General features: G+C 38.0%; 1 protein-coding gene across 1 annotated transcript in view; it reads right to left on the bottom strand.

The window, feature by feature from the left end:
* si:ch211-183d21.1 overlaps positions 1-11,159 on the bottom strand; it is a 12,146-nt gene extending 987 nt beyond the window's left edge. Inside the window, exons 1-11 of the mRNA XM_043225602.1 lie at positions 10,845-11,159; positions 7,406-8,271; positions 6,418-6,598; positions 6,190-6,329; positions 5,555-5,802; positions 4,862-5,164; positions 3,849-4,125; positions 3,042-3,219; positions 2,806-2,960; positions 921-995; positions 1-80 (exon numbers count right to left, since the gene is read on the bottom strand). The exon at positions 1-80 is cut by the window's left edge and continues 67 nt beyond it. Of these exons, the coding sequence (XP_043081537.1) occupies positions 1-80; positions 921-995; positions 2,806-2,960; positions 3,042-3,219; positions 3,849-4,125; positions 4,862-5,164; positions 5,555-5,802; positions 6,190-6,329; positions 6,418-6,598; positions 7,406-8,219 (2,451 nt within the window). The 5' untranslated portion in view covers positions 8,220-8,271; positions 10,845-11,159. The remainder of the gene's footprint in view (positions 81-920; positions 996-2,805; positions 2,961-3,041; positions 3,220-3,848; positions 4,126-4,861; positions 5,165-5,554; positions 5,803-6,189; positions 6,330-6,417; positions 6,599-7,405; positions 8,272-10,844) is intronic.
* Positions 11,160-12,613: the final 1,454 nt, after the last annotated feature.

The following is a 12,613-nucleotide window of genomic DNA, read 5'->3' as shown; positions in this document are numbered from 1 at the left end:
GTGCTCCTTCTGTTGGTCAGAAACAGCAAGAACAGAGCCCTGTGCGTACAACCGGCCCGCCTCGCTGGACACCTTTACACCTCACACGGGAGAGAGACAAGAAATAACAGTCATTACCGGGTCATATTCAAACTAGCCTCACATTCGAAGCATCCTTTATTCCAATCGGAGTTATATTAAACACTGTCCAGACCACTCCAAGCCTTTCAAAGCCACTAAACGGGTAATAAAAAAAAAAAGCGCGTGCATTTGTAATAAATAATGCCTCGCATGGCTTCGGGGGTTAATAAAGGCCTCTTGTAGAGAATCCATGCTTTTTTTTGAAAGATAAATATCCAGATTTCAAACTCAATTACCACTGTTTTTGCTCATTCAAGGCATAAGTGAGGTAAAGGCATATTTGTGGCGCAGGAAACAACTTTCTTTCTCCAGGAAACAATCTTTTACTTAAGCAAAGGAAAACCAGTCTCCTCTTGGCTTATATCGAAACCCTCTGACATTTTTCTCTACAAACCCTCAGTGTGTTCTTCTGATTCGTGACTGCCGCTTTGTTTCGTTCTCCCACAATTACGTCATCCACTGGGACTGCGTTCACGTATGAGAAATACCGGAAGTGATGGAAAGGTGTTTATTACGTGCGAAATATGGTTATTTATCTTTCAAAGCATGCATTCGCTTCTTCACCCTTCGGATCCGCGTGAGGTTTTATGAGGTTTTATCACGGACAGCTCACACCCATTGATCTCCGTGGAAAGGCTCGAAGGGACCAGGAAACTTTGGTAATATTACTCAGATTGGATTTGTCTGAAAAAAGAAAGTCTTATACACCCAAGATGCTTTGAAGCGGAGCAGAAGAACACAGGCTCATTTTCATTTTGGGGTGAACTAACCCTTTAAACGTGTGATTTCAAGTGTCTTACCTTTAACGTGTAAGCTGGAGATCCCACAGTTACACAAGCGCTCTAATAAAACGGCAAACTCATCCTGGACACAATCTGAGACAGAGAAACACTTCAGATGTCAATCTTACTTAGACGTATATAATAAAAAGAGAAAAAGGCTGATTTAATGCATCCTTGCAAAAAATAAAAATTAAAAAAAAAAAAAAAAAAATAAAAAATAAAATAAAATAAAAAAATAAAAATAAAATAATAATAACTATATAATATATATATATATATATATATATATATATATATATATATATATGTGTGTGTGTGTGTGTGTGTGTGTGTGTGTGTGTGTGTGTGTGTGTGTGTGTAAAAGTGTGTGCAGTGTAAAAATAAAAAAAGCAGCTGATTTAATGCATCCTTGCAAAAAAATGTATACATACACACACACATATACACATATACATATATATACATACGCATACATATATATACACATACACACACATATATATATATATACATATATGTATATTTTTTTTTTTTTTGCAAGGATGCATCAAATCAGTCTTTTTCTCTTTTTATTATATACTTCTAAGTAAGAAATCAGCAAAGAATATGAAACAGTTTTTTTAAGTTAGAATGTTAAAAAACCCATCAAGGACATGCGATAACCCCCGAATGCATATAGGTTAGTTTTTCTCTTTGGTTGAACTATTCCTTTAACCTCACATGCAAACTGTGTCACGTACACATCACTTTTTCATGAAGATTTTATTCATTTCGATGCCAGACTGTGGGAACCCCGTCACGTCACCCCCCGTACACAGCCTCACGACACAAGAGGAACACATCTAACCGCTAGCTGCTATCTATCATTCCAGCAGCTTTAATTCTCTGGGTGTGCTCCACATGTTTGTGCATGTTTTGTGGGTTTTCTACGAACATATTTCTTTAAACGCTTTTAATGAACTGCTGTGCAAAAACTGACACTGGAGAACATCACAAACTAGACTAGCCAGCACAAGAAAAAGATCTACTTCAATTTTTCCCACAACCACTGCACGTGATCCTTTGTGTTCAACACTAACAAAATAAAAGTTAAATACTTTTTGCGTTTTATACTTTTTAAGCAGTCAAATAGGACTGATCTGTGACTAATATATGTACAGTCAAGTGTTCTCTATTTGCAGAAGAAAGGTACAAAAGCGGTCACTGGGGTCATTTGTGTCATTTAGGTATTAACATGTAGACTTCAGGCACTAACATGTACCTTTAAGTTACTGTTATGTACCCTTTAGGTGGAAATAGACACCTTTGGAAAAGGCACTGCCCCAGTGACAACTTTTGCGCCTTTATTTTTCCTGAGTGTAGCACAATCACATTTGCTCACAAATATGTGCATTTCATAGCAATTTTACTTTTGACAACAATTTGTAAGATGAAGAAGTCTTGCATTATTCCTTAACCAGCAGAAATCTGCAGCGAAGACATGATTCCTGTTCGGATTATACAACTGTCAGACAATTTTAGATGCACGAATGAATCTGAAGACATTATTTTATGCCTAATTGTGAATTCAGTTACAAATAGTGAGTAATCGAACATTTTTCTCCAGACTTTTTGCAGATTCTAACTTATATTAATACATATATTAATGTATGTATATATAATACACATGTATATGTATATATAGTGAACTCAGGATCACCAAATGAGATAATATTAAGCTTTTTTTTTTTTTTTCAACCCAGCAGAATGTTTTTTCCAACATGCAGGACTGCGTTATTTTCCGCTGTGCAAACATTTTCCAACATAAATTTGTGCTACATGGAAAAAACTGTATCAAACCGCTCTCGACATGAGGGTGGGTGGACGCCAATGTTAATCAACTAGCCCTTTTAAGATCACTTACTCTCCGAGTCGCTCTGCCAGTTAGGGTCCTGCTGCAGGCACAGGTCCACGGGGCTGGAGAAGGCAGGACTCGGGCAGCGGTTCGGCAGGCGTGGAGTCGGATGGGATACGATCCAGAGAACAGGCCCGTCTGATGCACATCGAGATAAAGAAGAACTAAACACGGAAACACAGACAAGCGGTTTAGTGCATGAAAACAACACGCCGGAATCACATTCAAAAAGCTCCTCAACAAACCTGAAGAGTGTGTATGCGAAGCAAGTCGTGTTGTGTTGGAGAATCCTCTGTAACTTTGAGTCATCGGAAAAAACTAGTACGTCCAAATGACGCGAGTCGCTCCCACAAATCCCCGATCCTGACGGCTCGAAACACAGGAGCACTGCACCCAATAGACCCAACGCCGGCAAGCCCTGATCTGCACAAACACATGAGATGAATGAGCAAGCTAATCAATTTTACTTTTTACAGTTTATCAGCTTTTCATTTGAAAACACTGATTGCCTTGGAGAACAACAGTCCGAAGTAATAATGCAATTTATTTTCCTTATAGATATATATATATATATATATATATATATATATATATATATATATATATATATATATATAAAAGAACTGATTTATTTTAGGTTGACAATTTATGCATCAATGTAAAAAAAAAAAAAATCATGCTCACAAATGTTTAGCAATACAGAACAAGACATTAGCATACTAGTATGCCATTCCAAGCACATAATAAAGGTTAAAATAACTAGCCTAAAATAATAAAAGCTAAAATAATTATACCTAAAAATTTATGTAAAATAATGCAAATAAAATAAACCAATTAACAAAAATAAATGAAAAAAAAAAAATAAATAAAATAAAAATGACAGATGAATAAAAATCCAAATAGCACAATAAAAAGTATAAATAATAAAAATTAATACATTTATTTAAAAAAGTATAACAACAAAACAATTCAAATAAATTATATATATATATATATATATATATATATATATATATATATATATAATTATTATTTCCAGATCAAACACAAACCTGCATGAGACTCATTGGCGACCAGATAAAACCCGTCACTTCCTGTGCTGCCAGTGAGCGGTACTATCCATTCTGTAGCGTCTTCCCCAAAAAACACCAAAACAAGTCCATTCAGTGGAGTCGAGGGTGGGCCAGTCAGCTCCAGAAATAAACTCTCGTGAGACTGTTTATTGGGCGAGGTCTGGCCCCATTCACTGATGACGACACCCTCAGGAGGCGGACGAATGGTGGGTTTGGGAGGACAGTTATTCTGCTTCCTTGGTGTGGGAGAAGTGACCTGTGGACACAGGGGGTTAATATGACACACACTTGATGGATATAAAATACTAAAAAAAAATCAGAACTGCAAAGTAAACTCTAACAGGCTACTTTACAGGTTCCTCTTTGGGATATCGTAATACATAACATTTTTGCATTATGCATAATCGGCAGAAGCGACGCACTACACAACTTCTATCTTCCGTGATTTTTACATTTTCTATTATTTTATTATACAATTACACTGCCAAAAATGACAATTCTTTTTTTATTTATTCATTTTAAGATTATTTATTTCCCTCAAATTGTTTTTTTTTTTTTTTATTGCAAATTTTTCCTGGTAATTGTTTTGCTCTTGACAGTATGGTTGTTTTGCAACAAATCGCTCTGCCCAAAAAAAAAAAAAAAAAAAAAAAAAAGACTCTTATTATTCTAATATTTCAAATGTTATTAAAAAATTACAGTAATAATGCTAGGAAAATGTATACTGTATTTTACTTAAAAATAATACGCATTATTTGTATAAAACAGTAGGCATTATAAAATATTAAATAAAATTCAATTGAATAAAATAAATATCTCCTATTAAAATAACTCCTATTAAACAGAATAACTCTTCTATTAAAATAAATACTATTAAAATCAATATATTAAAATGACCTAAACATGCAAAAAAAAAAAGCACACCACAGAATTATGAATTCATGAACTAAACTAAATTAAATTAACACATGAACAGAAACACCAGATCTCACCCTGAAAGCACTGAGATTGAGTCTCTCAGGTCCACATCGGCTGAGGGTCTCGTCAGCAGGGAGTGTACTGATGTCCTCCAGCAGAGGGAGCTGTCCCGGGGTCAGCTCTTCCGTCAGCTCCGAAACCTTCTTATCAGACCCCCGAACGCGGTAAACCACCGCATCCAGCAAACCGCTTTTGGGAATATTTGGACTCTCTTTAGAAGGAGGAGACTTGCTGCGATACAACACTATAGCGTCCGGACCGTTCTGGATGGTGTTCGATGGGATTCTGATGTCAGGGCTGACCTTTGAACTGCCGATCTGGAAGAACGGATTCAGGAAGATTAACGGTCATGATGGTTGCTTCAACCCTTCAAAGGTCTGGGCTCAGAAAGACATTATAAAGTTACAAAAGATTTCCATTTCAAGTAAAGGCTGTTTTTTACTTTTTTAATCTGCATAGTAGAATCATTTTCGAAAGACTGCTGAAAATTCAGTTGGCAACCACAGAAATAAATTACATTTTAGAGTATACTCAAATAGAAAACTGATACTCGAAATTGTAATACTATTTCCTAATAGTACTGTATTTTTACTGAGCATAAAAGCTTACCCACGAACCCCAAACCTTTTAAATGATAGTGTACATATTTTCTTTTATAGCTGATATATAGTTCTAATCAGAATTCGATCATATACTCATTAGCTCACCAGGAAGTATCCGTCGTCATCCGTGTAATATCCATTCAGCTCCAGCTCGTAGTACACCCTTCCGGTCTGTCCATTGATCATCACCAGCCAGATGAAATCCAGTGACATGCGGAAGCCAGACGGATGCCACAACTCTATAAACTCCTCGTCCTCGGCTCCTCCTGGTGAGTCGGTGTTGATCTCGTTAAGCAGGAAATCAACGTCGCTATGAATCGGGGGTTGGGTCCGTCCTGAGACTGTGAGAGAGGCTGAAATCACAAGCCAGATAAAATTCAAAACACGGTAGTACACCTAAAAATGTGTCCTTAAAGGGACAGTTCAGCCCAAAATGAACATGCTGTTATCATTTGATCACTTTCAGGTTGTTCTAAACCAGTTTCAAAGATGTTAGTACCCAACCAGTTGACGTTAGCCATTGACTTCCATAGTGTGAAAAAAATCACTATGGAAGTCAATGGGTACCGTCATCCGGTTGGGTACTAACATCCTTTAAAAAATATTACTTTGTGTTCAACAGATGAAAGAAATTCACACAAGTTTGGAACAACTTATTATTATGGGAATTTTTGTTTTTGGATGACCTTTTCCTTTAACGTAGAAGACAAAGTAAGTTTGAACAGAAAATCAAGACGTACTCATATTAAGAGGGCAGGACTGAAACCAAGCGCAGTCGTTTGTTTTTCCGGGACTCCGAGGCCTTGTTACAAACAGCCCTGGATCTCTCGTCCATTCGGCAACACCACAGCGACTGACATGAAGACCTGCTGTGAGAAAACTGCAGCACACAAACACGCATGAGCACATGCTACGATACACGAATCCCACGATAAATCATACCGCATTTGACGGCGGGTGTTGATCACCTCTCTGCGAGTATGAAAGGTTTTCTCCCTGGTATGAGCATCTCTGTGAGGTTATCACTGGGCATGTGCTCAGAGTCTCCGTAAACAAAGGCGTCGATTGGCTGTTTGTGGCTGAGGGGGCCATCCTTGGGGAAGTCTGATACTGGGCCTTCATACAATGCCAGTGCTGCACTTTGTGACCCTAAAAAAATACATCAAATATTGTACTGCAGAATTATTTTTTTGTTTGCCAAAACTGTAATACTCATATTTCATCACAACATAAAAAAATAAGTATATAAAGTAAAGAAAAAGTCATTTCAAAAAGATACATTAAATGTAAGACCACTGGCATTTTGCATTATGGAAATATGAAATATGCAATATATATATATATATATATATATATATATATATATATATATATATATACAACAAACACACAGTATGTCAGTATGTGTAACATAATAATGCATACTGTTTACTTACTATACAAAAATGTAGTTATTAATATTAAATAAAATACATTTTATTTCCCTTATATATATCAGGGCAGAATGATGTTCATTTATCCATTGTGCTTTTCTTATTACAGTAACAAGAATTTAGAGTGGAATAATTGTCATGAAGACAATGCAAACAATCCTAGAATTTTTTTCTTTTCAATTCTTTTTTTAGCTCGACAAAATTCTGAAAGAATAAAAAAAAAAAAAAACACTACTAAATGGTTTAGAACAGAGAGAATATTAAATTTAATTTATACTAAAAATAAAAAAAACTCTTTTTTCTGAAATATATACATGCATTTGTGTGTATTTATACATAATTTATACATCTACTTATACATAATATACACAGTACATATTAAGTAAACAACTTTTACTTTGGCTGCGATTACTAGTACTACTAAATTTAAAACGAATATGGTAAAAATAGAAATAAAGGTTCATTGAAAATATGAACAAATACTACACTAGCACACAAATCTGCAATGCACAAGCAACACTACCTGATAATCTCGCAGTATTCACAGACACGGTGAATATCCCAGGCTCCTTTGCACTGAAATTCTGACTCGCGCTAATCAGATCCGTAGTACCATCGTAAACCACCAAAGAAAATGACCCGGTTGCCATGCCAACGCTGAGCTCCACATGCCCCGATCGCTCCGAGCCGCCGAGGTCGACTTCATTGATCCAGATCTCTGCAGGGGTCGGCGGCGGGCAGTGATTGACCCACGCGGGGGTCGGCGGGCCGGTGTAGAACGACCACAAGTTTTCTGACTGCCAGCAGCGCTGAATGGACTCATCCCCCTCCAGAGCAGACTCATCCTCCACGTACGGGACCAAGCCGGGGGTCAGAACGGACGCTAGGCCATCAGCGCCGTCTCTGGATTTACCTGAAGTGTACACAATGGCGTCCAGCAACCCCACTCCTGAAACCTGCCCCCCTTCAGCGACCGGCGTCCAGTTGGGGCCGTAGAGAGCGATGGCGTCAGGCCCGTTCTGAACGGAGTTGGGCGGAAGAAAGATGGCTGGCCGAGGAGTCAGTTCAAAAGAGCCAACCACGAAAAAGCCCCGCGGATCTGTTTGGTGTCCACTCAGGTCGATGACCCGGTACGCCGAGTCTCCTTTGCCGTTGTAAAAAACAAGAGTGTATCCATCCAGAGAAGCGGGATTCGAACCTTCGTAGTACAGCTCCACGAATTCCTGAGTGTCCAGTTTGGGATTGTCGCAGTTGACCTCGCTGATGATCAAACACGAGCTCGTCTGTTTGAAGGCGCACACTAAGGCCACGCACACCAAACTCAGCTCCACACGCATGGCTGAAAACTCTCAGCACACCATAATAAACCGGGCCTGATGGGAAAAGGACCTGCGGGAGGGAAACAGAGGGTTCATTCCAGACGAATGCAAGATATTAAGTTTCGTTTGCACAAAATCTGGAAGCGGCTTCTCCGACGGGCAACCTCCAGGACTATCAGAACACGTCGAAACAATTCGGAGATATTTCACTCTCCGCGTCGATTCGACATGACCCTGGGGATCGAAACAAAGACCGTACCTCTCAAAACCGGGGCAAGCGGCAGAAAAACAGTGCATGCGAGTCACATGATAGCACTGTGTCAGGAGCATACACACATTCTTAGTCAACTTAAAGAAACCATTCACCCAGAAAATTCTGTCGTTGTTTGCTCATCCTCAAGTGGTTATTAACATTTTAGTTTTTTTCTGATGAAAATGTTTGTCACCAATTGGCAGGAGCCAGAGTTTCAAACTGTGTCGAAAAAATACAATGGAAGTGAAAGATTTCGGTTTATCAAAATAATTTAGAATTGCGGGTAAACTATCCCTTAAAGTATGAACAATAAACATTTGAAAAACTCTATATAACGGCATATAAATAATTCAACTAACACTTGTTTAGGAAAGCGTACTTAAATCTGGAAATCAACACTCCTTCACAAAAAAAAATAGCAGATAATAGCAAATATTTTTACATAAAATTTGGGGAAAAAATTCTGGGAAGCGTATTCTTAACAACTGTTAAGGACTTGGGGGTTTCCAGCTTTAACTAGAACTATGCCGCCACTTTAAAAAAAGTAATACACAAAAAGAAACGATGCCTCGATGCCATAATAGCATATAAACAATACTACAATAACACTGTAAGTAGTGTCCTTGAAAGACTTCTTCAATGCCAGTTAAACGGCAGCAAAAAAAGCACAAGCACTTACGCAACAATAGTCATCTGAGGCTTCATCATCTACAGACGCCATTAATCAGCAAATTCAGCTTCGGTCATGTGCTCAGAACGTTTCAGAAAATGTTTTATTTCGCAGTGGCATCAGAGCAGCGTTGGGAAGGCCACAGATAACTTCAGCTGATCCCATTCAAAACGTAATAATCAGTGTAGCTATTTCGATTTGTTTCTTACATTTGATAACATTTTGAAATTTCTAACGTTTTCAATCATTTGCAGACATTTAAGGTGCTCCCTAAGGTGCTCCCGAACGCTGCTAAACGAGTCACAGGCCTTATATGTGCTTAATAGTAAGCAACAACACTGTTAAACATACGAACTCTGTAAAGGGCAACGCGGGCTGGAAAATGGGAAAAAAATGGGATAAAAGAACCACGCCTATGTTCAACAATTTCCAGACAGTTTTCTTGGTTCTGGAAGTATTTAAAACAGTCAAGGGTTATAAGGCATGGGCCAAACTAACCAGTTTGGAGGCGAATCACAACATTACAAACTCTGATTTGAAAAAAATAAACCAAAAGGTACGAGAACTACAAGCCCATGAATAACGGCAACGAAATCTAACACGATGGAGAACTATAGAGCTACTGAGTTTAAAAATGATGACTATACATAGAAACTATATATTTCACATTTCTCTTAAAATATGCGTGAGGTTCTCGAGCAGTAAAGTGTTCTTTGGCCGTGTCTCGCCTGCCTTGATCGGTAGAGATTTGTCTTCACAATCGTAGATAATGTAGTTTTCCAACAGGAATTCCAATATTAAACATGTTTATATAAGATTTTAAACCGATTGATGGCTTTAACAATGACGTATCCGAACGACTCACTTAGAGCAGATCTGTCATTAAAAAAAAAAGTTACTGTTAAAAATAAATGAATGGGGTTTTTATATCCCGAACCTGACTAGTGCAAATAATAGACTGGACTCTTTTTGTTGCTACGGCAACGAACAACTAGATCTTAAACATTTACTTGATTTTGAGAGGGAGACTATGCATGCATGTCGAGAAAAGCATGCCGCTTTTAATAATTTTTTCCTGTTATAATGTGCATTCTGTGCACACCATGCAATTTTTCGACAGGCAAAAATCACAAGGCATTTGCGTGAGCAGTAGGCTGGACATAATAATGAGCGCTTTCAAATCATTTGTCGAGATATTTTCACATAAACTCGAACACCTAGTATTAAGTTCGAGATGAAAACCACACCGGCTAAATTAAACGCCCGTTTCTCGGGTCACGTGACAACAATTAAGCATACTAAACGCGCATATCTGCATACTGCATGCTGTTTTTAAACCAGTATAAACTGCACATATAATCTTGCAAACATACGTCCCCTTGTTTGCGTCACAGCACGCATATAAAGCGTTTTTTCACAGATTTTTCAACTCCGTGCTGGTGGACACGGCAGCTTTTTGTTTTCATAACGCACGCAAAAACAAAGTTAGCCGGAAAACGTGAAGAGAAAAGTGTCGAGCGAGTGAAGCTCCGCAAGCTGCACCGCTCGGGCATTGTTCATTACTCAGAAAAGGCAACGCGTTTAACCCTAAAAGGTCCACGACAAAGAGAGGCGATGTCGCAACAGCGCGAAGTTAAAACCCCAACAAAACTCCTTGAAGAAGAGAAGAGCGAGAAGGAGAAGAACGGCGGGGTACGTTTGACGGAGAAGCGTTGCTTACCGTGACGCCCCGACGCCCGGTTGAACGGGTTTGAAAGTGTTTCGGGAAGTTTCAGGAACTTTTTTTAAAATCGCGCAGGAACCGATCAGATCCGGCCAGTCTCTTCCACGCGCGTGTGGGCGGCGAAACCGGACGAATTCACGCACATTCCCGGAGACACAAATCCTGCTTCCCGGAAAGATGCCTCTGTGTTTCGCGTGCACCCCTAGAAGAGCCTGCCCATCATAGCCTGTTTCTTAAAACTATGTGGACATTTAAATCACACGAAAAAAAATCCGTTGAATGCATTTTAAGGTACAAAATATTAAGAAGAAAACCTTTGCGAGGAAAAATAGGCAGTTATTCATTATTCAAAATTATATATATATATATATATATATATATATATATATATATATATATATATATATATAAATTAAATTCTATAAAGTTCGCATTAAATAAATAAATGTTAAAAATGTATATATATTATATTTAAAATTTTATTATTAAAAATGCTAAACAACGAGTGAAATAAATGCAATGCTTGTCATTCGAAAGCGATTTTTAAACCGCGTATGACGGTTGATCTGTTGTGACGTCATACAACGGACCGTTTTTTTTCCGCGGATAAAAAGTGCGGCTGTTTAATGAGGACAAAGAAGAAGAAAACAAAAAGAAAGAGAAAAACAAGGTACATATCGCTTGTGAAAAAAGATGCTTTTAATTTGAGCCGTTTTCAAACGCTAAAGCGAGTAACGTTACGGTTCTTCGGGAATCTTCGGTCTGTTTATCAGCATTGTCCTTATACAAATATCAGTTTAAACCATTCAACTCTACACTGCAGAATTCCTTTGTGACATTTTCATAAAACGAGGTGCGTTACGTGTGTATATAATAACTTTAACTAACGTAACGTTACATGGTGTTTGACCCATTAATAAGTGCGTATCGCTTCAAAATATAATGTTATTATATTTCTTCATTCTGCAGTTCAAGGTATAACATTTAAATCCGAAAGATATATGCAAGGGTTCAAACAAGTCAAATCTACAGCCATAAAGTCTCTCGTGCGGCGCCAGAGGTCGCTGTCTTCACAATATTATGTCTTTTTTTTCTTTGCATTGGGTCGTGTTGAGAATGGCATACTGCCATACTACACTTGCTGTAAATATTATGCATATTATCAACAGATTGTGAAGTTTCTATCTAGTACTAAATGTGCACTTAAGCGTAACACCGTGCAACACAATGCAGTGTGCTCGACTTTCTAGTCGTATTTCTAGTGTTATTTTTGTTATGTATGTTACACTGCTAAGTGGATACCGTGCAGTGCGTTTTCTATGCTGCATACTATTTATAAAATAGTGCATGAAACTAAACATGCAGACATTATATGACTCATTGTATTTATAAAAAACAATCTCTTATTATTACTTTTGGTTCATCCATCGCAATTGAGATTAAAAACAGGATTTTTGGTAAAAGGTCAAGCCAGCACAGCGTAGGCTATACAGCAGCAGATATAGTAGGTCAATCAGGTATTTATGCAGTATATAGCATAAATTGCACTAGTAGTTTAGTGGTGCGCTATTCTAAACACACAGCACTTATCTAACACACACGTTTGTGAAAATTGAAGCGTCTGCTAATGAGCTGATGAGATGAATGAGGTGCGCGTGATGAGAGACACCTCCTTAATCTTCTGTTCTGTCTGCATCTCTCCGGCCAGTGTTTTATCTGTATCATTTCCTTGTTCCATGCACAATTCCTGCACTCTTGCCGGTTCC

The sequence above is a fragment of the Puntigrus tetrazona genome, chromosome 24 (assembly GCF_018831695.1).
Source record: "Puntigrus tetrazona isolate hp1 chromosome 24, ASM1883169v1, whole genome shotgun sequence".
NCBI classification, from domain to species: domain Eukaryota; kingdom Metazoa; phylum Chordata; class Actinopteri; order Cypriniformes; family Cyprinidae; genus Puntigrus; species Puntigrus tetrazona.
This window is presented reverse-complemented; position numbering and strand designations above follow the sequence as displayed.